The 26498-nt window shown below is 46.4% G+C and overlaps 2 protein-coding genes across 2 annotated transcripts in view; one reads left to right on the top strand and one right to left on the bottom strand.

Annotated features, from left to right (window-relative positions):
• Positions 1 to 7071: 7071 nt before the first annotated feature.
• Positions 7072 to 24127, bottom strand: CTH (cystathionine gamma-lyase). Its single transcript, XM_035333548.1, has 12 exons — positions 23913 to 24127; positions 21578 to 21659; positions 21050 to 21145; positions 18453 to 18562; positions 18052 to 18183; positions 15879 to 15936; positions 14876 to 14953; positions 14195 to 14347; positions 13835 to 13956; positions 12106 to 12158; positions 9885 to 10023; positions 7072 to 7804 (listed from the first exon to the last, which is right to left on the bottom strand). Exons 1-12 carry the CDS (start codon positions 24072 to 24074, stop codon positions 7778 to 7780), a joined length of 1212 nt encoding a protein of 403 aa, XP_035189439.1. The 5' UTR covers positions 24075 to 24127; the 3' UTR covers positions 7072 to 7777.
• Positions 24128 to 24298: 171 nt separating this feature from the next.
• ANKRD13C (ankyrin repeat domain 13C) overlaps positions 24299 to 26498 on the top strand; it is a 25714-nt gene continuing 23514 nt past the window's right edge. The window contains exon 1 of the mRNA XM_035333391.1: positions 24299 to 24379. Within this exon, the coding sequence (XP_035189282.1) occupies positions 24299 to 24379 (81 nt within the window). The remainder of the gene's footprint in view (positions 24380 to 26498) is intronic.

Below are 26498 nucleotides of genomic sequence, written 5' to 3'. Positions count from 1 at the left end.
TTTTCAGGCGTTTTAAGAGCAGCTTGTTCAGCGTTCCACATTCACCCTGAATTCCTACTGACCAACCTAATTAAAAGAACGGGAGGAAATAATTGCAGGATTCCCAGTGATTTCTAAAGGATATCAGTATCTGTGGTCATTAATTCACACTCTCGCTCTCAAAGACCACACTTCCAAGGGCAAATAAATCTTCACTGCTGATAGAGCAAATACTCCCAATTAATAGGTGTTGCTAATGGGATTATTTTTCATTTTGGAAGTGGCAGCAGTGCAAGGCAAGGATGCCACATGCGCAGTTTGGCACAACTCGTACCCCGCATGGCTGGAAGCCGATGGTTTCCCATGCAGCCGGGAAGGGCTCGGTGCTGCGGGGGTCCCTGGGGTGCACAGGCAGCCAGCAGCCACCCAAATTAAGCCTCTCCTCCACTGTGCAAATAAACTCAACCTTCTGGTTTCCATTTCTGCAACCTGGGCTGGAGACATGAGGGCGCTGCTCAGCCCTGGAGCAGGGAAAAAAGAGGAGGACGGGCATGGGGGAAAAGCCGCTGGGGCCCCGCAGTGGCTGAGCCCCCATAATGTGGGGACGAGTGGGGTCCACAGCGGCTTTGGGGAGGCAAACTGCTTCCACACCACGAGGACCTAAATCCCTGGGTTGCTGGAGGCTCTCCAGAGATCAGTGCCAGGCTCCAAGCAGTGCCAGGCTTTAATCAAATCTTTCCCTTTCTTTCCACTTCTTCTCCCCTCGGCAGTGACGGCGGCTGCCTGAGCCGTAAAGCTGTCACCGGGATGATCGGCGCTTCCAGAAGCTGCCCCGTGGGGAGCAGCATGGGAGGGGTGAGCGGTGCTGATGTGCTGCTTCCCGGGGCTCACGTGGAGCAGCGACAGATGCTGTGCCCTCACCCACTGAGATAAGTATCTGGGGAGGGAATCCACACTGTGAACAGGGCTTTTTGGTCAATCAGTAATGTGATATAATAGGTGAAAAATGCGTTGTGCAACACAGCAAAAATAAAAGTTTATGCTTCCTTATAAAGATAAGGCTGAAACATGGAGGAAAAAATGCTGGAATTCCCCCCACTTTCTGGAGCGCTGCTCTGGCGTCCTGTGGGCTGTGCAATGGGATGGAGACACGGCTCCAAACCCGAGCACCAACCCTGAGGAACGTCTGTGCCTGCAGAGACCGAGGTGCCCTCACCCCAGAAGCGATGGAATTGGAGGAAACCTTGGTGGTGCTGAGCTGGGTTTGTCCAAGGTGCAGCTACGGGGTGAGAGCTGCCCCCATCATATGACACAAATCTTTTTAGTGGGGCATGGGAAGATCAGCATTTCCCTATAGGAAGATGACAAAAGGGAGGAAGAAAAAATGCATTTGTAAGTCAGCTACCACACACAGTGGCAGATAAACAATAATGAAGCACTTACCAGTCTCAAACCCATTTTAGTGTTTCCCAAAGGCATGGCTGCAGTGGATAGCAAGCGGCACTACCATGAAACCGTGTTCAGTTTGCTGGAGTTAATGGCTTCGAGGCCACAAAATCGGTGAGCACGTGGGATGCCGTGCTGCCGCCTCCGGCGCCTTGCTCTGCCCTGGACCCACAGCAGCAGGACACGAGGCAGCATTGCCGCTCGCCTGGCGCAAGGTCCCCGGTGACAGCCAGGGGTCAGCCGGCAAATCTGCAAAACGGGTGAGCATCTGCGCAGAAATGGAAAGTATGCAGTGTCTCACTTGACATTTTCTATATATATTAGTTTATATAATTATGACAAATAGCAGATTTCAATTACAGCAACTTTCCTGTAAGTAAAAGCTGGAGGTTTCTAAGAATTGTTCTGACTAATGTGGTGCGGCTCTTGGCTGTACTGCGGCTGGAAAACAAGAAAGCCCTCCAGCAAAAGGCTGCAACTGTGACAGCGGCTGAAAATGCCAAAAAAAAAAAAAAAAAAAAAAAAAAAAAAAAAAAAAGGCTAAGTTCAGGGAATCTTAGGCTTGGAGGGAGCACGGGAGCTGCGGACTCCCACACTTGCTGCCATTTATAATGATGCTGGCCCCCACTTCCAGCAGGAAATTCCCCTTCACCTGCAGCTGATGGGGATGGCTGTGCCCGGGCACTGAGCTCGGGGCTGCCGAGGGGCAGAGGAGAGGCATGGCTGCTGCAGCCCCTGCAGCCAGCTGGTGCCCGCAGCCTTCCCCTGCTGCACCTCCTGCTCCCCAAGGTGGCCCCGTGCTGCGGGGCTGACCCTGGCCCTGCTCTCGCTGCTTTCCCAGGCACTGTGCCGGGGTGCAGCACGGCAATATTCTGCCTTGGGCATCGCCACCAGCTGCGGAAAACAACCACAACCGAACGCACGTGGCAGCGGCCAGGCCTGCAGGCATCGGGATGGATTTATGCGGGAGCCGCCACACCTCATAAATTTCACTTTACCCCTAATAGTATTAGGCTACCTTACAGCCTTCATTTTCCTCGACCAGACGCTCACTAATTGTTCTCATTTCTGGGCCTAGGTCTATACAGTGATTTTCTGGGGAGCAAATGCGATCTTTATTTAATACAAGTGTGATCTGGACGCAATATAAAAAAAGAAATTCCCCTTGAAGTGTAATGCAATCTGTATCCACATGTGCGAAATCTAATCAGAGGATGAATCTCACCCTTTTAACTTCAGAAATAAAACTATATGTGAAATACACATCAGATCAGGACTTGTCCACTGAAGTCCAGAGGGAGACATGCTGAAATCTTTTTTAAGTAGCCTTACTTTTTTTTTGCCCTTATTTTGAAATATTCTTTATTTTTTCTCATTTGGTGACTGCACCCCAGGTCTATCACGTTTATGTTACCACTTCCCCAGCCCTGTTGTTTGCAATGGGTTTTGTGTTATTTACAGCTACACAGAATAACTTACCCTGAGACTGATTGATTGCAGAAATTTCCATAGTGCGATGGTTTCCTGAGCCCTCACCTCAATGGTCTCAGAACTGGAAGTTGGGAAACTATTTTTTTTTTAAAATTTTCCAGTTCAAGTTAATTATTACGGGTGAGGCTTCTGTCTATGACTGAGGCAGTCACAAGAGAGCTATGGAAAGACGACAGCTGGCCAGTGGCATTGATGGACCATGGCCAGGAGCACATCAGCACTGCCCGGCTGTCAGAAATCGGGTTTCCAGGCGTGTGGAAGGCTCGGCGGTCAAGGGGACGGTGCAGAAGGAGCAGAGGCACAAGTGCTGGGGCTCCTGCCGGGGAAAGGGGGTGCAGGGAGGATGACACCAGGAAGGCCGTAGGGGATGGATGTTCAAAGATCTCAAATGATTGCCTCCTCCTGGTTTGGATTTATCGTCGGTTTCTTAAATTCCTGTACCATTCACTCTGTCTCCTCCCCAGCAGGAGACAGCTCCTGGCAGACCTAACAGGAGGCCAGCCTGAGGCTGGGGATGAGGCTGTCCTCCCGGCGGCCCGAGGCCAGCCGCCTCCATGTGTTAGGTGAACAACTCTCTGGGAATCCAGCTGCTGACAGTTTCACCTCTTTTCTCCAAAAAAACAGCGCAAAGGAAATTCTTATCTGCAGAAGGCAGCTGCCAAAGAATTCAGAAGCACACAGGCTATTTATTTAATGCTGGGTATTCTCTTGATGGGAACCAGGCCACGTGCCCCTTGGAGCAGCCCTGCCCAGGCCTGCCCAGCCGTGCGGTTACCGGGGGGAGGCTTTCCGCGGCCTGGCTTCCCCGCTGCAGGCTGGCGGTGCTCCTGTCTGCGTGCTGAGCTGGGGGAACCCCAGGGGAAGGGAGGGATGTCTTCACTGCGATGGTGTTTTACCCAGCCACATTTAAAACTTGCAAGATGGCAAACACTTCCAAAAAAAAAGATAAGCCAGAAGAGACTGAAAGTGCCAACAGCAGCAGGAGAAAGGTTTAAAAAGGAAGCACTTTTTCACGTGCTTTACAATTAATTACAGGTGTTGCTGAACTCGCTGCCACAGGGCCTCACGGATCGGCACCACAAATGCCGTAAATCTCATTTAAGATCATTACATGGCATTGTCGGGCATGGACCAGACGGGAGCACCAGCTCTGCTGCCATGCGAGATGCCTGCGGGGGCGGGGGGGGGGTGGCACAGGGACAGCACAGGGACAGTGTGGGGACAACACAGGGACAGCTGCTCCTGCCACCCCTACTCACACCCCCCTTTCACACAGCCCCTGCACCAAGCCCCCGTCCTGGAACTGCTCCCACGTGGAGCTGCCATGTCTGACATCGCCATGGAACTGCACTTTGACTTTAGTGACTGAGTTTGGAAATGTCGGTCATGGATATGATGTGAAGGAAGAATGATGGAAACATTTCTGGTTCCTGATCTCCTGGGAAGGGAAAGATGGCAAGCTGTGGGCTGGGGAGCTCCGGGATCCAGCCCAGTGCTGCCAGCGAGGGGCAGAGCCCCCGGGGCCTTCTTGCTGCCCCCGGCTCCTTGCAGACAGACCCACCTTCCTCCTCAGGTCATCGCTCCGACTGCCGCATCCACCACTCCTAGCGTTAGCAAAGACGCTACAGAAACTCTTCCGGCTGGGAACAGAGTCCAGCCAGCAGGTTAAGAAGTGTTGTAACCACAAGCACGAACAGTGAAACTGGAGGTTAACACGGAACAGGAGATGGCTTTCACGGGGATGGGAAGCAGCTCACACCGCACGATCACGATGGCTCTGAGGCTGCTCAGCACCAGCTGAGAGTTTTTTGAAAAATTCTCAAGAGCTCCTGGTTTTCAAACCATCCAGCAGCTAACCCCCACGGAGCATTTTATTCATTTTGCACATGCTTTTATGATGTACTCAGCAATGCAAATAAGCAAGACATTTGTCAGGCATGCAGGCCTTCGTCTCGGTTTTCCCAAGACCTAATCTCCATTTAATCATTCTAGATAATTGAGACTGCTCTGTTTGAGTGTCAATACATGTAATTGTTCGCTGCTCAAAAGTTGCAGTGCCTCGACAGGTTGATAGGGTTCTGCTTGTGCTCTGTTCTCCCTGCTGAAATGCGGTATTGACCCGGCACACAAAGCAGTCTTAGCTTTAATTACAAGTAGAAGTCTTTAAAGAGGCGTCAGCCAGCAGCGGTTCTGCTCCTAGCGCTTCAGGCCACCCCCAAAGCTCAGAGGCAGAGCTGGGCAAGAAGGCTGGGCACCTTTATATCCCCTTATTTTTAAAAGAGGTTACTGCTGACAGTTTAAAAAGCTATGCAAAAGGAATGATGGAGCTTAAAGCGGTGAAGTCTGAGCAGCAGAGGGTGCAAACCCAGCACAGAGGAACATAAGCAACTGCAGAGCACCTTCAGCCTAACCTGCGTGGGTTCCTCTGAAAAACAGCCTTGGCAAGGAACCCACGGGCAGCTGGCCTCAGACCGGGTATGTGAAGGCTGAATAGGGGTAAGTAAGCCGTGCAACCATAAAACACAGCTGGCATGCCCCGTACCCCCTATGTCAGGCTCCATCTATGGCATCCCACAGCTCTCACAGAGAGGAGAAGGCAATACAGATGCAGAAAAGAATTAAAAACCAACACAAACCCAGCCGACATCTTCAAGAACAGCAAAAGCTCCCTGCTCATATACGCGGAAAGCAATCTCAACACCCCGGTTTCTCTCTTGGTGCGCCAATTTCTTTTTCCTGCTGCGTTACTCACACTTCAGAAGCATCGCGCTCATTCAGTTAAATGCAGGTTGAATGCAAGGGCTTCCATGAGTCAGCAGGCAACAGTGGTCAATACAAAATATATGGGAAATCTGTTATCATGGCAATGCTTCTCTTTTTTTCCTTTCCTTTTTTTTCTAAAACTCTAATCATTCTCCTAGATTATGAAATGTTGATTTGCCAGAGTTGAATAAAGTATTTTTTTTATTCATCTATTCTATACCCACTTTTTTAATGTATAAAGGATAGGTAAAGGAATCTTATAGTCTGTATATGATAATCACTTCTTAACAAGTAAAACAATGTCTGTGCAAGCCAGCCACTCATCTTTTTTCCAATTATGAAGGGTAGAAAGCATTATGAGAAGAATGAAAGTAGTGGAGTACTTTGTCTCCCTGTTATCTTTGCCAAAACAAAAAGAAGGAAATTAAAGGAAGAGTGAGTAATCCTATGGTTGTACTTTGTCTATCTTCTAGGTACCCAAGGTAACCAATATTGCTAAAGCTGTACTCATAATTGTGTATGCAAAAATTATTTGCCAGTTTTTTCCACGGAAATCAATACAAATTTGCTGCTTACGCTTAAGAGTAAATAAAATAAAATAAAATCCTTACCGCATGGTAACAATGCTTATCCTGTTGAAGTCAATGAAAAGCTATCTGCAATGTTTCACATACCTTACAGACAAGTTACCCAAGAATGAATCATACTAAACACTTCTAGGGCCGAGATGCAAATTAAGGTGTTTCATCTAGACTTTCAGCTTTTAATCAGCTGATGAGGGAAAAGTCACTGAGCTAGCATTCCCTATCTGTTCCCATTCTCATGGAAAGAAAGAAACCCATACCCTGAGCAGGCAGTTTCCTGAGGCTGCTGGTAGGTTCCACCTGGGAGAGAAACCTGTGGGGTGCGAGCCCCAGGTTTGCCTGCCCTAGGGACCACGACTGGCGGCTGGGCCAGGACAGCAGGGTTGGGCTGCTGCAGCATCCTCCCGCACAGTGCCCAATGTTCTGCTCTTCACTTACACCACGGAGCTGGCTCCTGTGTTAGCATCTGTACCCACGCTGCCCTCCTCACCCGAGGGATCAACTCACAAGCCCCTCAACCTGCTGAAGCTCCAAGCAGCAGCAGCACCTGTGCAGCAAACCATTAAGCTGTGAATAAACACCTTTTTGTGAGACAGCGTCTCCTGTCCAAGAGAAATCCTTGCTTGCCTGAGTATTGCAGTTTGCAGGGTAAGTTGTTATACATTGGAATTTATATTTCTTTTTCTTGGCAAAAGCAAAAACATCAATGACATCATTTTCCTTAGAAGAATATAAACAGATCCAGGGTTATTTTATCAACTGATTCTGAGTGCAAGTAGCATACTCCACTGTCAAAACAAGTAATACATCAGGGAAATCCAAAGTGTATTTTAATCAAAACAATCCCAATTCCAAATATAAACCAAATCATTAGTACAATTAGCATTACATGATTATTTATTTATTTATTTATTTAAAGCCAGAGAATCTCCTTTAAAAAGCTACCATTGTTTACCAGGTATTGGATTTAGTTTCAATACTCCCTAAATATCATGGGGTGAAAAAGTACTACATATTTCAATACTTCATTTTAAAAAATCTAAATTTTATCAACAAAATTCAAGTTGGACCGTTGGATTAGAAGAGATGAGAACAAATGATTTTGCATCCTGAAGAGCAGTAACAGAAACAAACCCTACTGACCTAATACCCTTGCAGTATTAGCAAGACAAATGAGAAACATTCATCTTCCTGGAGAGTACCAAGATAATATTCCTGAGTGTGTATCACGGCTGCTCTCAAACACGAGTTACTGACCCCATAAATTCCAGAGACAGAGGATTACAATACAGCAGAAACAGACACACAGGAGACCACAGGCTACGTGCCATGGTGCACAGCAACGTACAGCCAGACACAAGGTACAAAGTGAGAACTCCCTAGGAATCCAGAGTTTGATCGAGCAGATTTCAATTCTCTAAGGCAAATCAAAGAAAAATTGTTAGCAATTTGGCTTTCCGTGTCATCTTCTTTAGATGTTTCGATATCTAACTTCCAACTTCAGGTTTCAGTTGTCACTTCAAAGCATTATGGTCTGGGAACTGCAATAAGAAGGAAAAATATAATTAGGCTATATACCTATTTTGACCGTGCACCCTTCTTTTTTTTTTTCCAACAGGGCGAACGTACAAGCTGGGAGAAGGGAAGAAGGAGGCTCATGCTTTTTTTAGTCTGTTTTTTAATTAAACTTCATTCCAATATTGTTGAAGCCCCTCTTAATGGGCTTTGCTGCGCTCCTTGGTTTGCCTGCTGCCTCTCATTCTCATTGACTCCCTTGCTGATCTCAGGAGAGAGGAGAGCCCTTGCCACAGCACAGAGCGTGCTGCCCCGGTGAAACTTTTTCACAGCATGGTAGCACCACGTCCTGTGTTTGCCTGGGTGGGAACAATGTGTGATCAAGTGGATACAAACAGGTTAGGAGTATATTCCAATTTTGTAAATTAAAGGTTTTGACTTTCCAGGAGTAAACGTCTGTATCAGGCACACAGAATACTTGGGAGAGGAATCTAAAATCTAATAAATATTGACAAATAATACATTTTGTGTGGGATTATGTGACAGTAGTTGGCAGTTCTTAAGAAAAAAAAACTAAGCTCGTATCTAGAACCAAAGATCTAGTGCACATCCTTGAGTAATGGATGTCCTGAGATCTCTGACGGCATTTGGAAGGGCTGGCTGACACACTGCTTGCAGCCATCCCATACCTCTGGGCTCTGTTTCTTGTCTGCTGGGATCAGGAGGAAATTCCCCTTCCTCTTCCCAGCACATAATTATGCTTATGAAGGCTGGAAGGATTTTAGCCTTCCATTGAAGCAAAATTAGAGATTAAGGTAGAGTGCCTGGGTAAGCTCAGGGGCATCTGGTTCACGTGTCTTGGTCACACATTCAGATCTAAAGCTGTCATGAGACTTCACATCAAGAGGAGTTCTCCTGCATGCCAGACGGTCAGGGACCTCCTTCTGGGGAAAAGAAAGGACCTTGCAGATGATGTGGATCATCTTCTTGGATCATCTGGGAAACCTACCTAACAATTTATCTGCTACTGCAGAAACCAAAGACACTGGCAATGCCTTTGATAAGCTGCAGCATGACAAACACAAAGTGCAGTACAACAGAGCATATTCTGCACTGAAATACTGGTGCATCAAACTTCAAGTCTGCAGTTTGGCAGTTTCCAAAAGGGAATCAACCATCAGACTGAAGTGCTGGTTTGAAGTCAGGTGCTCATACCTTGTTTTCCAGTTATGTCTAGATCATTCAATTGAAAAAGTGTGATTAAATTATTTTTTTCAAAGAAACATTAATCCTTTAGTCACCATATCAGCCCATCCCAAGCACAGCAAAAATCTGTGTAGGACCAGAAGTCAAGAAACGTTTCATTAGTTTCTCCCTGGGACATAGGTGTGTAAGTGTACTCATCTACCAGCACACATACACCTCACATTCTTTAGATCTGTCTCGAGAAGAAAAGACCTAATACAGCATCACATTAATTATCGCACGTAAAGAACAGTTTTCATCTACTGTCTGAAATACAGAACTTTGGATAGAGGAGTAGAAGCAGTACTTGAGTAGAAATTGTACTTGTAAAGCAAAAAATGTTACTCCAATACTGGAGTCTGATGGAAGCTCTTTTCTTGAAGCTGCTCGATGTATTTCAACCCTCTCAAAAACTATGACATGAAAACCTGGTAGTGCAAACACTCCTATTAAGCAGTTCGATGCCTACACAAGTCTCCATTCAAGCTGACTTCAGCAGCTATCCCCATCACTCCGGCTCCAGGGATATCCCATTTGCAGCAGGAATGCACATGAACATCACATCACATCCACATCACATCCAATTGTGACTGACAAGGATCGCAAACCTTGCTGCAAAGGGAATGCTAATGACGAAAGCTTTAAAAACATGCATACACTCTGTAAAGTACCCTTACGAGTAATTTGCAAGTTAAGTGAGGCAAGAATTACCAAGAGAACAGTTGCTGCATTTGTTCATTATCTTATTCCTGAGATTCAGCATAAATGATGAAAGAGCTCACGTGTTATTAGTGAGGAAGGCAGAGGACTAGGGAGGAAATTATTTTCAGAGTGACGGCACTAAGTCAACAACCAACTTACTGCAGCTTTCAGAGCTTGATCTAGGTCTTCCAGTAAATCTTCTTCATCTTCCAAACCAACGGACAGGCGAATTAATGTATCACTGATTCCAAGAGCTTCTCTATCTTCTTTAGGCACTGATGCGTGCGTCATGATGGCTCTGGAAGAAGAATTAAAAGCAGCATTTTTTCTAAGATATTTTATTTTTATTGGCAAAGATCCATCAAATTGGTTACCTGCCAGCATTCCCTGTAATTCCATGAAAACTTTATACCTTTTATGTACAACCTGCTGGGTAGCCACAGATTGAAAGAGATCTTATCATCAAATTATGCAAATTATGTCAACTGCAGTGAAGTCAGTGGCTTTAATCTTCCAGCCAGCATTGTATTTCCAAACTACAAATGATAACTAAAAGTGGATACTTAAGAATCTGGAACTGAAGTAGGGAAAAAAAAGTAATCTCTCTCTTTCTTCCAGATATATTTTAAATTTTCTGATACGGAGTATTTAAAAGCTCTATTTTAAGGATTTGGAGAAAGATCTATAGCATACAACATCCCGTATAAAAACCCATTACTTGTTTTTAACTTCTGGCTCCTAAGATCACTCATCAAACTGCACCATTTAAGATGAAGAGTTTATTTTCTCCAGCTATGGAGGATATATGGAAATAGCTAAGAAGCTGTTTTCCCATGTGCTCAGTCACTGACATCCACCACTTGGCAATTACCTTTCAACAACTTAAGTATTTAAAGATTTGCTATTCTAAAATGAGAAACTGAAATGATTTAGAATACGTTTAGCCATAACTTTCCATGTATTTTTTGACAAGCAAATTGGATTTCAGTAAAATAATCTAATTATATAAAAATCCTATTTTTAGCCTTTTAACCTAGACAGCAGCAACCGAGTATTACTGAAATCCCCACAAAGTCTGCTTGACGTGAAGACAGACACCGACCAGTGCAGCATACCGAATGTGCCCTCTTGTGTAAGCTGCTAGAACGGCAGGGCTCAGCCTGTACAAGTGGGATCAAATCCACTCCGTTCTACTTATTCAAAACCACACAGATTGCTTGGAATTGTTACCATAATAATAAATTGCAGCTCAGTCTCTCGGCAAAACCAAGGAAGTGTGGAAAGTATTAGCAGTAGTGCTGCTGAAAATAGTGTAAAAGCCTTGCTAAAATTTACAGCGCTTATGGAACAATTTGTTCAACAGATCCAAGAGCTATCCGGTAATTCTGGACGCAGCCAGTGGCACCATAAAGCAATTCTGAGGAAATGGAAAAGTGACTGCTGCTGAACCTGCCTTGATATTTATTTAAAATGCAGGTCTAGTTATAGCCAAGAGAGTTAGCCAAGAAGAGAAGGACAAGCAGAGCAGCTCAGGCCATCTTTGCGCCCTTGCAGATGCTGCAGCGTCCCGGTGCTGTCCCCAGGCAGCTTCCAGGGGCTGCTCCTCTTCTGCTCCTATGAAAGCACTGCGTCCTTCTTACCTCTCCACAGGAGGTTTGGAACGGCCTACTTACTGGAATTGGGTAGTGCCATCTGTGTGTGTGTGTACGGAGACTGCAAATGAATAAACACAGCTCCGAGAAGCTGGTGCCACACAGCCGCATTTCACTACAGGCGCCAGAAGGGCAGTGCAGATCAGCTTAGCTTTGACAGGACAGAGGTACATACACCACTTAAACTACATGCACTTTTCCCTCCCCTATTGCTGTTTGTGTTTGCTGTTGAGATTTTTTAACAAGTGCTTTTGGAAGAGCCCCACAGCAGGGAAGAATTGCACCCATCTGACGCCCACCTCGGCAGATGGGTGACTACAGCCAACATCCAGGCTGTGGGCAGGGAGCAGGGGAACCACCCAGCCCGTGTCCACAGTGCCTGCAGCAGTGGAGACTTCTCTGCAGCCACGGGTCTGCACATTCACCTCACACCACTCTGACTCCTTCACCAGGGTGAAAACAAAGAGCTCCTCTCTCCTACTCCTAAGGAGGTCTTTGTACTTCTGCTCCAGCCAAAGCAAAAAACTGATTTTCACAGAAGTCACAGTCATTTCTGCAGGAGACACTGGCTTTTGTGTTGTACAACACAGTAGTCTTGTACCTCAATTATATGCACACTATCTTAGCTTAGTACACTAGGAAATTTTAGAACTCCCATAAAAATAGATCAGGAATTCGTGTGTTGCTTTGAAGCTTCTCTCAGACTATTAAGATGAAGAATGACTTACGGATGCTCTGCTAGGCTCTCATATCCTCCCAGACTCTCAGCCAGTGCAAAAACCTGCAGGAAAACAGTAAACAGACGTTAACATAAAAAGTGTAAGGTTACGAATACTTAGACAGTGAAAGAAAAAGGAAGTTCCATTTTTAGTACTTCTGATTTTTTCTATTTTGTTCTACAGTAACTTTTGTATTTTAAAACGTATCAGCTATAATAAGGGGAAAAAAGTATAATCTAGCAGTTAAGAGTTATTAAGATTTAAAATAAAGCATGCCTAAAATGGCTCTAAATAGATGCTAATGCAAAACCGAAATTAAAACATGCCCAAGCTGAGCAAATTCAGCTTAGAATTGGCTCCTTTATTGCACAGCACGGGCAGTAATGCAGGAAGAGCAGAAGGGAAAATAAACAACATTAGGGTACAGAGGCTGCCTGGACACCACCAGGGCTTTCATTCTGGTCAGAGGAAGGATGGAGAAGGCTGAGAGAAAAAAGTAAGTCCCAGATCCCCCAATTTTCAGTTAATGTTTAAGTGATTATAACCTATCCTTCCATACCCTTCTTCCAGCACCAGCACCACTCATCCCTATTCACAGGTGACACCTGTGCTTTTCAGAGCTCCTTGGGTCTGAAGGCTGGTTTAGGGTTTTGAAAAACAGCTTCGTGAAAAACGAAGAACATTCTCAGTGCCTAAAAGGACACGTCTGAGAAACGGTTGCTGTTAGTTAAGTGGTACTTTTTAGCATTGATCTTTAAATTACGGGCATATCTTTGTGGATGTCAAAAAGGCTCTCTAGAGAGTCAACTGCACTCAAACACGTACGCACAATTTCTCTGCTGTGAATGCTTTTACTGCCCCCAACAATGCTTCTGTATCAACCTAGGGACGAACTGATGGCTAACAAAGTCAAAAGGGTGAAGTGACCATATCACATGGAATTATTCTGGAATGTCCTTCATGGCACTTCTTGCCAAAGCTGGCTGATTTCATGCACCAGGACCGCATGCTCTCAGGCAAAAGAATATTTTGTGGGGAAAATGGTAATTTTAGTAGATCCATTTTCAGCTGATGACATTAACTGGCAAGTAAGTAAAGCAGAGAGGAGAAGGAAGTTCCATTTCATCTTGTCAATTATTACTGATTTGTTTTTCCAAGAGCAAAACAAAAAACGCAAGAGCAGGATGCACACTAACCAGAGCCACAGACTAGAAAACACATGAAAGCACACAGGCAGAACTAATGTACTACAAAGACAAAGGCAAAATTCCTATGGTTCAGGTAAAATAAACAACTATTTTCCAAATTGAGGAACTCCTTTTTTGCTTCATGATCCATGTCATTTCTCAATGGCTTTTTCTCTTGACAAGCACTTTGAAATACTACAGCAGTATTACACCAGCCACAGCTTCTCTGCTTTAAAATACTAGAGGTGATTGCGAAAGGCTGGTATGTTGGCTCTTTGTTAGAAGCAATGCCTGGGCTAACCTGGATATGCTACACCATTCCGTGTAAACAGACACCTCAAATGAGCTGAAGCACCCTTTTCTTCCCTCTCATTAGTGCCCCATTTATGCATAATCTATTATTTAGAGATGGTTACACCCAAAAGAAATTAGGAGCTTTAAAAGTACAGAGGAAGAATCTCCCTGCCCCAACAAAAATCACTTGCTTCCATCATCGCACTCAGAGAGACAGATTCAGTTCCCTTTAAGGCAGTGTATTTACTGTCATTTACCTTTAAATTGTTGAGAAAGGCAGTAGCGTGTTCAAGATTTCCTTTAATGTAAAAGGTTATCATCCCAGGACAGCCAGTGCATTGCCGCTTGATCAGCTCATGCTGAGGGTGTGAAGGCAAGCCTGAAATTTGTAGGAATTGCTGTAAGTTAATTAACATCACATCAAAGAGTAAAGCAGCTCACCCTGAACTATATAAAAACATCCTTCAGCTGGAGAGGAATGCAAAGGCCACTGCCAAGGCAGACACCTAACCAAGAGTCATCAGACGTGAGGGGTGCGCAAGCGACACGTACTATTGCAGTACCCACGTCCAGCCCCGCTCCAGGACACCATCCTCTCTGAAGCCCTGCCAACCTACCAGGGAAAATGACTTTCTCCACCCGGGAATCTGACTCAAGAAACCGAGCAACAGCTAATGCATTGTGGAAATGTTGATTCATCCGGATCTTCAGAGTCTTCAAACCACGGTTGCACAGGTAACAGTCAAAAGGAGACGGGACAGCTCCAAGAGCTGCAGGAATTGAAACACAAAGTTACACGTGAAAAAAAAAGAGAGCTTTATTTTTCAGTAAAGTGAAATACAGTCCTAGTTTCCCAAATTTCTTCCACAGAAGAACAAGACAAAAAAGGGAAAGACGTCTGGTACGATCTGCCCTCCTCATCTCACACACATGGGAAGCCAATTAGTGAACTGAACTAACAAGCTGAAGACTCAAGGGTGAATTATTTTAGGAATAATAAACCCGTGCTCCTTCTATTGGACACAGAACACTGTACAAGAATTTATTCATTACGACTAAGAGGCAGTAAAATTGTGTAAAACAACCTTAAGAGAGACTCGGTAAAGTCATGTACCACGTAACTGCAGGTGCTGTCCGTGGGAGAAATGTGAGCTGCTCTGCACCTGATGCTTTCTGCATGTGCCACATCTCCTGCCCTGCTACGTGACACACAGAGCACGAGTTCAACGTGCTTCCTTCTATGAGCCGGTATATTTGATTACAGGCATTTTAAGGTATTTCCTATATTGACTACTTACAGTTTTGTAAGAATTTGAGCCTTTCGTAGAGGTCATCACAGTTTACTGACACAAGCCCCATTACAACATCGCTGTGCCCTAAAAATGCAAGGAGAACGTAAGAACAAAGTTATCTGCTCCAGGGTTCTGCCACAAACCCCCTCTTTTTCTCATCCTCGGTGCTAAAAGCGTCCCATTTTGGCAAGGCCCTTGATTCCTTCTCATTACCACAGCTGTCCTCCCTGCACCCTCACATGAATCACAGGCAGATTTGTTTTTTCTCAGGTTCGTGCTGGTGGTGTGCTTCGCTGCGCGCTGCCCTTATGCCCCCAGGTGCCTACCAAACCCGCTGCAGCTAGCTGCCAGAAAGCAGGACTTTGTACAGACATCGCTGAGTTCCTGTGGGGCAGCAGCAGCCTGCTGTTTAACAAGAGCAAACCCCAGCCAGAATGCTTCCACTTTTATCTGCACCACAAGCGGACGTGTGGTTACAGCGCAGCTACCGCAGCTGAGCTAGCTCTTCGTCTGGATTGTCTGGGAAATGAATGTGCTTTTGAACAGGCTCCAGCACTGCCATATAAACTCCCTTGAACTTCAATACAATTTCCGGCAGCTACCTTGTACGAAGCCTTGCATTTGGTTTTACAGCTGTGTGTATGAACGTGGCGCATTTCCAAACCCCACATTTGGCTTTTTCTTGCCCTGGGTTGCTCCGTAAGACCAGCTGAACCTGGAGGGAACCTGAGTTTGAAAAACACAACCTCATCTTGTGGATTTGTTCTCCTCATTAAGGCAAACCATCTGGGCACGATCACAGTGCAAACCGTGTTTGCACAACATCACTTGCCGGTGCCATTAGCAGCAACTTGGCAATAGCTATGTGCAGATTTATCAGTAGCAAAAGGAGTTTAAAAGCTTCCATCAGACATGGAAGAGGTTCAAGAGGTGAATGCAGAAAGGCTCAACAGTAGCTGGAAGGGCTCTTAAATAACCAGCCTGAGTCGTGCTGAATTCAAGTACCTACCGTTCATGTACTTGGTTGCAGAATACATGCAAATGTCAGCACCCAGGGACAACGGACGCTGAAATGATATGAAAATAATAGGTCTGATTAAACTTATTTTTGCCCTCTGGTTCATTTCAAGCTATCCAGAAACACTGTGATCAAACACAGAAAGTAACACTACAAAGAGAAACTAAGAGAAAAACACAGAAATCCTAACACAGAAGACAAAAACTGAGAATGAAGAAAGACAGAACGTGCGACAGAAAGCAGCAGCACAGGAAGGCACTTGATTCACGGTAAGCACAATAAAAGAACCCACAATAAAACACGATTTGAAAACACTTGTCTAATTCTCACTGGCTTCAGTGAGAAAACAGAGTAGTTTGAATGAAGTGAATGCAGCTAACACGCAGCATCTTCACACATGAATCAAAATAGTTATATTGCTTAGCTGGGGCAGGGGTAAGTAATGATGTTTAAAGTATATTTCCTCAAAAAAGGAAGGCCTCCATACAAATTATAACATTTCAGAGTTCTCTGGGTATCAGTGTCGGTGATACTGTGTTGAAAGAACAACTGAACACCTGCAGAGAGCACAAAGGGTTTGGTTTGCCAAGTCTCTTTTCTCCAAGGCACTCAGCTTTCCTCACAGAAGCCTTTTTAAGGGGAGAGACAAACCAAGGTGATGATGGGCAAGAAGTAATGAACAATCTGCTTTCTAAATTAGTCACTAAGTAAAGGACTTTGTGGTATAATATAAACTTATTATAAGGACTGAAGAGTACTAATAAATTAAAGGGTGATAAAGCAAGCAGATTTAGAATAAAAGAACGCTGCTGTCAGCCTAAGCACATAAGTCTACTCAAGGAACACGGATAATGTGCATTCCCAACGTGCAGCCAAGAGGATGGCAGCATAAACACCAGTGCCTTTTACATTCAATATTACTATACAAATCACTCTAAAATTATGATTTTCTTAGTGCAGTGCATCAGCAGGAGTCCGGAGGTGTTTAAAGACATTACCTATTATGCTTACTAGGCCTAATTATTACAACTCACTTTCTCTTAGGACCAGGCCAATAAAAGATACATTAACTAGCTCACATATCCAGATGCTCCCTTTTCTTCTTTCACACACATCTTTCAGAAATAAAATAAAGGGAAATAAACAGAAAGTCTTTGGTATGTGCAAGACAAACTCGAGTGTTGTTCTAGCTAAGCATTAACACCTTCTATAAGGCTCTGTTAAGGACACTGAGTTCTCTGTAAATTAACAAAAACAAAGACACCTTTCCTTTTGTGCTCAAAAACAAGTCGCTCTTTAGACCTAAAATATAAGGGAAGTTTGGTCTCCAGGGAAACTCATATGGATATTTCTAGCCCATATTAAGACGAACAAGACTTTTAAGTTTCTTATCTAGACATAGTTTTAGAATTTTAAAAATTGCCTTTACTTCATGTATTCTGGTTATAAAAGCAGAAAAAAAATAAATCATGGAATCATAAAGGTTGGAAAAGACCTCCACGATCATCTGGTCCAACCGTCCCCCTACCAGCAATATTAAACACTAAATCATGTCCCTAAATACCACATCCAACCTTTTCTTAAATGAGTTGTCTGAGGTCAAAACTACAAACTGAAGGCACGCATTCATCAAAATATTGAAGAAAAAGGTAACTTTGATATCTCAAAGACACAGTCAATATATTTCACATATTTTAACTTTTTTCTCCACTTCTTGGAATACCACGTGGTACAGAACAGATCATGAACAGCACATGCAAAATAACCGGTAGAAAAAGGGCAGAGGTAGAAAACATTACACTACTTAAACGGTCGGTTACGATTCCCATCAGTTAGATCTAAAAAATATGTGACTTTTGAATGACAGAGAAGCATTTCTCCCAGTGGCTTAACTTACTTTCTTGATCGCCTAAATGTTTACTTAATGTCTAAGCTATGTTGGCTTTGTCGATATCATCCTGATATATAGCTAGCTATAAAATGCTCCGCATGCCATCTTTGCTAATTTAGAGAGGAGCAGTGCACTGGTTGTATTTAGAAGCAGGACAGGCGATTTACAACGCACGTATCAAAACCACAGTTTGTTGGCAGTGGCTCCATTTTAAAAATGCATCTCTGAGTACACTGAAATAATGGGGTAATTACAAACAAAGAAGGCACTTACCTGGAAATAGGCAGACATAAAAGTGTTGTCTACTACCAGAAGAACATCTTTATGCTTATGTACAACATCGGCACAGCCCTGAATATCAATGACCTTCAGCGTGGGGTTTGTGGGCGTTTCAATCCAAACAAGCTGCAGTGATTCAACAATATAAAACATCAGTTTAGAGATATTACAGTGCTGGTACCATCTCTACTACATGTCTACATTATAATGCAGTGTGTAAAGCAAACATTTCCTCTCTTTCATGTATTTTTTAAGCCTCCTCCCACAGAGGCCACCCCTGTGCCCTCTCTGCTGCCAAAACGTTGCCACATACACACGATCCACCAGTAGCACCAATACAATTATTTAAGAACATTAAGCAAATAAGCTTAGCATTTTTTTTCTCTGTCCCCTACCTTGGTCTCTGGTGTAATTGCAGCTTCCAGGTGTTTCAAATTCGTACAGTCAACAAAAACTACATTTATACCCATCTTCATGGCTACTTGCCTGAAGTACCGGTTTGTACCTTTAAAAAAAGAAAAGGGAGAGAGATGACACAAAGTGAAACGACCTCCCTAGCTTTCCTTCACTGACCTCCAGTCTCTTGTATGCATCCACAGAAAGTCAGGAGTGTGCGGCTTTGTGCTACATGCTACAAATGGCTGATTAGTACCATTTTATTTCTGAAACCTCTAAATATTGCTGTGTTCTTGAACACGGAAAAATAATAGTGGGAATCACGCTGATTATGGAGTACTTTCAACTAATAGCTGCTCAGTTTTGTTTTGTTTTTTGATTGGAAAACAAAACAGAAAATGAAATCCTTTGCTGGCACCCGAGCAAGCGCTCACAGTCACTGGGTGCTATACCTCCAGCTCTTTGGTATGCACAAGCAAGCACTTGCAGTTTTTACTTCAATTTTCACTGACCCTGGATACAATGACAACTTTATTCCATCTTGTACTTTCAAGGTCTTCCTTCTTCTTACTAAGCTTCATCAAAAATTTGGGAGAGGAAGAATCAAGGGGTAGACACCAGATACTGTGTTTCTTATCATTCCATTAAATTATCGTGTAATGAGGAACCTAAAAAATTGATTATTCCTTCCTTTCTGTTCCTTTCTGTTTCCTTTCTTTTTGAAGCCTTTCCCTGGAAAGCTTAAAGGAAAAAGACAGAAACAACTCATTGATCACTAGGTATGTAACATATTGACCACCTGGCAACACAGTCTGGATTAAAAATTAATTTGTTAGGTCTTTCTGCCAAGGTTATTTAACATTTATTCACTTATGCAGAATGCCAGCTGCCATCTTGCCATAAAGGCATAGGACATGCAGGGTTAGATTCTGGCTGAGCGCTGTGGGAATGATTTTTATTTTAGAAAATACTTGTATTTCTACAATAAACTATATACTGTCTTCTCTCTTGTGTTGTAGGGAGCTTATTCAAGCACAGGAAATTTTCACATAGGCTGTGAACTCTACAAACACAACCCACAGAAAAGCTGCTTTGTAGTAGTTTTATGTACTTTTAATAACAGCACACCACACAAAACGTTTGATGGAAATGAGTGGTTACACCGAAGGAAGCCCTTCTAAAAATTACATCAGTGGCCTAGAATTCAGAGGTGGCAACTTCCTCCAGCTCCTCCTCACGCATCCCAAAACTCAGCATCTCTTAAGCACATCCCAGCCAATATGCTTCCCAGCATGGCCCTTGAGGGCTTCTCAGGTTTTTTTTCTGTTCTGACAACCCTGAATACCATGGACTCACTTGATTTAGCAAGCGCAGTACGGCCATCCTAACCAACAAGGCTTTTTACAATGAAATTCATCACTACCAAACTGCTGCAGGCTGAGGCTTTAATGAACGGGTGAACTGGTTTTGCTGGAAAACTGCACCTATGGGCCTTTTGGGAGTGAGGAACTGATAAAATGCTTTGACCAAATTACTTAGATTTACTGAGATCTGCGGTGGGAGGGCTGGAACGAATGGAGCAGACTGCCGAGGAGGGGTTTCTGCTGTCCTCATGCAGTTTGGTTTCAGATGTACTCTGGAGAAGGGCTATCTGGCATGACAGAGCTCAGATGGTAAAATCAAATGTGTGTGTTTCTGTTTGATGTGCACAGGCATACAGAACTGGCTGGCAAACAGCAATCGCTCCTAGCCGTGGGAAAGGTGGGTTACTCTTGCTAAAAGGTTTCCGAGCTATTGCTTGGGAAAATGCTCCTTGTTGCTGGCCTCTCCAACCTTCCTTTGAAAACAGAGCAGATTTGATCTCTTTGTATCAAGGTTTTGAAATAGTTGGAGGGCAAGGAAGGAAGATGACAAGCTTCACTGGTCAGTGAAATGCAAGAGTGGGGCACTGCGGACACCGACTGTTGCAGGGGATCCTGGCAGACTTCCCTATTGCAGACTTTTGGGTGGCATCGACCTTTTGAACGATTTTGGAAGAGGTGGATGCACTCTGTTACTGGGGAGTTTTTTGGAGGAATGGCTCAAAAAATTTATGCAAGATCACAACCTACTAGTGGGCTGCAGTGTTGCATTCGGAAGACATGGCCATGACAGACACAAGTTTTGCATTCTGGGAAGATGACAGAACAGAGTTGTTTAAACAGTCCAGCCAAAATGCAGGTTGGTAAACGATCAAGTCTGAGAAAGGCACGGTAGAAATAACAGAAGCTGGAAAGCTGTACTATGTTGGACTGAAGACAAACCTGTGCAAAGCTAGGAGATTGCTATTTTCCCCTCATAATAGCATACATTAATAGTTAGCTACACTTTTGAAGCCTCCGTAGTTTTTCAAAATTTGAATTTCAAAAGAATTTTTCTTCAGATTTTTTCAAAGTTTGAATTTCTACCACCAAACTCAGACAGGAGTGTTCTGTGTTCTCATGAAGCAAAAAGACTTTTAAAAACAGATCAATTCGGAAAGTTCAAGAGGAATGCAAGTCGATAGATTTAATCATTTGAACAACAAAGATCAAAAACACACTAGTGCTTTACTTACCTCCATAGACATCATCCATGCAGATAATTGTATCTCCTGCCTTTAACAGGTGAGTAATATTCAAAGTAGCAGCTAAGCCAGAAGCATAGGCTAAACCTAAAACCAGAGAAAAGTGGCAGACAGACCATATTTTAATATGATACAACCTTGTCAAACTTGCCTTTGCATTCTTTACTTTGCTTTTAAAGGAAACCTGTTCTGTCACTCTCACCTATGCTATCTCACTCTCTAAGGAGATTCAGTAAAAGCAGCAGCCCTGTTTTACGCAAGGCGTAACCCACAAAGAACGCAGGTAACAGCGGCTGCCTGCCTCACCCTCGTGTCACCGAGTCCAGTGCTGCTACACGAGGATGAGGTTAGGACGGGGAACACCGTGCTTTGGTTTAGCTAAGGCACTCAGTGAAGCCAGAAGCAAAGTCACGATACGGGGACCAGTGACTGAGCTGGCCCTCCTGAAGAAGCGCGAAGCTCCTGGCAGCCACCATCACGAGATGCACGATTTCCCTAGGGAACCTACGCACTACTTACAGTATTTAGCTCCATCTAGTGCAGCTACAGCCTTCTCCAGGCAGTTCCGCGTAGGGTTTCCACTCCGGCTGTATTCATAGCCCTGATGAGAAAGCGAGAAAAAAATACAGCTTTAGAGAGAGCAGTGAGAAAGTTTAGGACAATAATAGTTCTAGGCTTCTTGGCAAGTCCTCGTTCTCAGCACCGAGGTTTACCGCTGGCAAAGCCAAGGGCCCGGCATTCAGCCGCTAGCAAGGGCCGTGCCTCCTCGGAACTGGGAGAGCTGAAGCACGTTTAACTGTCGTTCAACTTTAAAAATAAAGCTTTAGTCAAAGAAAATCTAGACTGCTGTTAATTGACAGGCTGTATCTCAATGATTAAAGAACTCAGAGAAAACAAATCCTCTATTCTTTGAGGAGAACCCGTGTTCTAGACAGCACCCGCTGGTCTTTGACTATTCATCTCGTTGCAGCGATTATCTAAGCGGATGTTAATCACGTTGTTTAGAACTATCTACATGAGCCGGAAAGCCAATTATGCGCCCCAAACAGCACCGTGATGCCTCGGAGGCCCAGCCCCACCAAATGAGGAGCACCTTCCGCTCCAGGTGAGCTCACCGGAAGCCACCCGTGTCGCTCAGACCCAAATATTGGGTACTTTGAGCCTGATCACATACCCCCTGAAATTAACGCTGGAATTACGGTGATGACTGGTGATCACCTGAGCAGCTGCCAGGAATGCTTCAGTACTCAAGGCAAGAACTGAAATGCCTCCAAAGTGGTCTCCAAGCCCTTTATGGACATCCCTGACCTGATGATGGCTTCTAGGAGAACACTGAGGGATGTCCCATATTGCTTGCCATGTTCTCCTACTTTTTCCACCTCCAGTCACTTCTGGAGAAGAGGCCTTGCTCTGACACAGTGCCTGTCAGAGCAACATCTAAGTGATGCTCTGCTTGGAAGATGCAATAGGGCACCTGCAAGTGCCAGTCCATACCAGATAAAAAGCTGTCGTCAATGTTTCCCTGGCATGCAGTCATGCCAGGTTCCACGTTTCTGTGCAACAGCTTTTATACAAATACTGAAAAAAAATAACAAGAAAATATATATTCATGCACGTGAGGGCACACTTGTAGCATCAAGAACCTGGCCGAGCACCTTGGTATTTGCGTGCTTTCCGGATTTCTGCTTAATGACAACTTCATCATATTCAGGAATCTCCCCGAGCCTCCTGCATCAGCACGTGAATGCAGCGTGACTGCTGCTCCCGTGGTCTTCACAAAGCTGTCTGGTCATAACTATGCAAACGGCAGTCTGGGTTAGAGATCCTGCATGGCATCAAAGATCACAAGGCAAACTCCTACACTCCGAGCAGCAAAGCGCGACACCCAGACCCGGGGTTGGAACAAATACTGATTTGTGTGTTGCAAATTTGTGTTATTTCCCTCGTACGCGCACTGTGGCCATCGGGAACTTCACAATCGCTCAGTGCAAGCACTTCCAGTGCTTTATAAAACGCATCCCCAAACTGCTTATGGAATATTTATTCCATCAGCAATGACAATCGAAGCAATCTCTTACACAACCTGCATAAATGAGAAGTCCTATTCCACCCAGCCCAGAGGGAAAGCGAACTATTGTTAGCACGCAGCCTGAACAAAGACCTGGGACCTCAAAGCGTCCGACAGCTGCCTGCCCGCGGTGCAGCTGCGGCACCCTGCCTCTGCCTCCCGCAACGCGAGGGGGTCACCGGGCCGGGGGCTTCACCTGCACCGCGGCAGCGATGGGTGTCCTGCGGCCCTCGGGGCCAGATGGTGCTTTCTGTGGGATGAGGGGGTATGGTGGGACAGCGCGGGACAGTGCGGGACAGCGCAGGACAGGACAGGGCAGGACAACGTAGGACAGTGCAGGATGGAGCTGGACAACACAGGATAGTGCAGGATAGAGCAGGACAGAGCAGGACAGCACAGGACAGAACAGGATAGCGCAGGACAGCACAGGACAGTGCAGGATGGAGCAGCACAGCACAGGATAGCACAGGACACGCTTTATCTCAGGACCCAGCACGAGGCAAAGCCGCCTCTGGCTGCCCCCCGCGGTGCAGGCTGACGGGGGCGGCCCGGCCTCCCGCAGGCTGGGGGTGCCCGCCGGGCCCCGGGCAGCCCACCGGGGGCACATAGCCACATGGAAGGAAGCCCCGGCCCGGCGGGGACCGGCCCCACCTCACCGCGCCGCGCGTCGGAAGCCCCGGCCCCGGCGCCGCCGCCTTCCGCTTCCCGGCCCCGAGCCCCGCCGGTCCCGTCCCGTCCCGTGCCGCCCCGTGCCGCCCCGCGGAGCTCGGCGGCGGCCGCACTCACCGCGTGCTGCCCGGGGGCCCGCTGCTTGAACGTGGTGGAGAGCGACAGCGGCGGCACCACGGCGCCCGAGCGCCACTGCTCGGGCTCCTGCCCGGCGTGGATGGCCTGCGTGGCGAAGTGCCCGAAGGGCGGCAGGAAGCCCCGCGCCGCGCCGCGCTCCATGGCCCAGCCCCGAGTGCCGCCGGCCCCGCACCGGCACCGCCACCGCACCGCCACCGGCACCGCCCCGCGGGGGGCACGGCGCGGGCGGGGCCTCGCCGCCGCCCCGCATTGGCTCGGCCCGGCCCCAGGCCCGCGCCCCCCTCGCACCCCGGGTTCAGGCACGGCCCCGCCACGCGGTCGGGCACGGCCCGGCTCCGCTCGCCCCCAGCGCCGTGCCCGGGCACATGGCGGGGCCCAGCACCCGCAGCCACGTCCCTCGGGACCTGACGGGGACAGAGCCTGAGCTCGAGCCGCAGGGAAGTGGCGTGAAGATGGGTTTCAGAAGTCACCCGTTGCATTCCCCGCATCACACAGCCTGCAAAGGGGGACGACGTATGGGCAGCAGGCCACCATCGTGGCGGGGGCGATCCTGTGACCCCACCAGGAAACTCCCGAGGAAGGCTTCGTCCCCTGGCAGCACCCCAGTGTGACAGCGGGACCTGCTCCGGTGCGCCCAGCTGGAGGCTGTGCACCCTAAAACGCGGTGTTTCTGCTCAAATACCTCCTCCTAGTGCTTACAACTTCTTCCCTGAAAGCTGAACTTTAAATAATTTTCATGAAAACCAGGAGTAAGTTCAGAGCAAAACTGTGTTTGAGTGGAAGAAATACACTGGTTAGCCTATTTTTCAGCCCATAGCACCTAGCAGAAACATGCAGTTTAGGAAGGAGGAATTTAATCCTCTGGTGAAAAATCTGCGTCCCGTAGGTCTGTGTAAATGCCCGCGTAAATCACTCAGCACAGCTCTGCTTGGAACCCGCCGAACTGCCGGGCCCTCAGTCACCAGGTTTCTTCACCAAAAGAAAAGAAAATCAACGCTTTAATTTGAAAGGAAGCCATCGAGGCTACAATGTCTGAAATTCCCTTGCCTACTTTTTCCTGTGAAGTGCCATTTTCTTCAAAGGTCTTTGTGACTTTGGCAGATGCATTGCTTTCTAGCATCTCTCCCAAGCCAGTCATTGCGAACGCCTGGGAAAAGGAGAAGTGAATTCCTCTACAGCTGGCGAGTCCCATCTGCTGTCCTCCAGGACTTCACTTTTTTCTGTGTTGCCGTTTGGAAATAGGGAAAAAGGCAACAGGAGAGCATTTCTCTTTACTGGGGAGTTTTCAATATTCTGTCGGGCTCTCTTTATAACTTTAAATGTTACTGTTAGACTTACAGCTAGAAGGAATGCATGCGCACGCTTACAGTGTACCATTTTTATTTGCTACCTACCACTGGGTTTTGAACAGATTTTGCTTCAGTATTTCATTCCTTATTATTATTATTATTTTTTATTATTGTTGTTTAATATTGTTATTATTGTTTATCATTCCTTTCCTATTATTGTTTTATGACCTGTTCATTTGCACACTGAAAAGGTTGGCATAATTCCCACAGGAACATACCCACGAGAAGTTACTTCTCTAATTTCTGCGCGAGGAATCCCATCAGTGAAGTTTCTGTCGGCTCACAGCCCAGAAGCTCGCAGAAAATGCAGTTCCGCGTAGTCACAATATCTGATCCCACTTTTATCTAAATTGCCTGGTGCTTGGAAGGGGCGAGTTAAGTAACTCAGGCAGATGGGGAATACAAACACGACAAAGTTAAGTTGTTAGATAACAAAACAAAACAAAACTCTCAAGGGTTCGTAGGCGCACAGCCACGGTTCAGCACAGTCCTAGCGACATCTGCCTGCACTGCAAACTCCAGTTTCCACGGGGCGGCTGCCATTAGTAATGCGCTCATTACGGGTTGAATAAGGGGCTCTCTAACAAGCTGGTAAACAGTGACTTCATGCCTGCGCCTGCTCTTGGCCGGCCTTCGGTAATTACAAAGGCAAGGTGAAGCTCTGAGCGCCTGAGGAGCGTCAGCCCGGCTCCCCGCAGGACTGGCTCTCGCGGGGGTCCGGGGGCGGCTCGGGGCCTGCAGGAGGACCAGAGGGCTGCCGTCGCCTGAGCGCGTCCACGGTGTTGGCCTCTCAGATGCTGTTGGAAACGGGTTTGGGTTTCCTCCAGGAATAATAAAAGCTGGGGAAACCCTGCGGGACGCACGGACGGACTGCAGAATGGAAGTGATGTTTTTTACTTAATTAGAAATCCCTGATGGAGTTACAAACAGCCGTGCTGCCACGCTGATGGCAGCAGGTGCCGAAGCCCTCCTTCCTCATCCTCCTCATCCTCACCCCCAGCGGGAAAAGGGGGCGTGGCCGGATGGCGGAGGGGCGGGCTCTACCCGCAGAGGGGCGTGGCCCGCTCGCTAAGGGGCGGGGCTCCCCGTCCCTCTCGCGGTGCCCCGTCCGTCTCGCCCCGCGCCGCGCCTCTCGCGGGAAGCGCCGGCCAAGATGGCGGCGGCGCCGGGCCGTTGAGCGGGCCCCGGCGGCGGGCGGGCGGGCGGTGCCGGGCCG

This window comes from Oxyura jamaicensis, chromosome 8 (genome assembly GCF_011077185.1).
Source record: "Oxyura jamaicensis isolate SHBP4307 breed ruddy duck chromosome 8, BPBGC_Ojam_1.0, whole genome shotgun sequence".
In the NCBI taxonomy this organism is placed as follows: Eukaryota; Metazoa; Chordata; class Aves; order Anseriformes; family Anatidae; genus Oxyura; species Oxyura jamaicensis.
The sequence above is the reverse complement of the archived record's forward strand: the minus strand, read 5'-3'. Positions and strand labels throughout refer to the sequence as shown.

Bases quoted from the DNA above. Each gene is read 5' to 3' on its own strand.
- CTH (XM_035333548.1), bottom strand. From the start codon at position 24,074: ATGGAGCGCGGCGCGGCGCGGGGCTTCCTGCCGCCCTTCGGGCACTTC. The intron at 21,146-21,577 runs GTAAGTAGTGCG...CTCTGGTTTTAG, and splicing joins ACTAGATGGAGCTAAATACT to GTTTAGCCTATGCTTCTGGC. The intron at 15,937-18,051 runs GTAAGTGCCTTC...ATATCATTTCAG, and splicing joins TTATGTCTGCCTATTTCCAG to CGTCCGTTGTCCCTGGGTGC.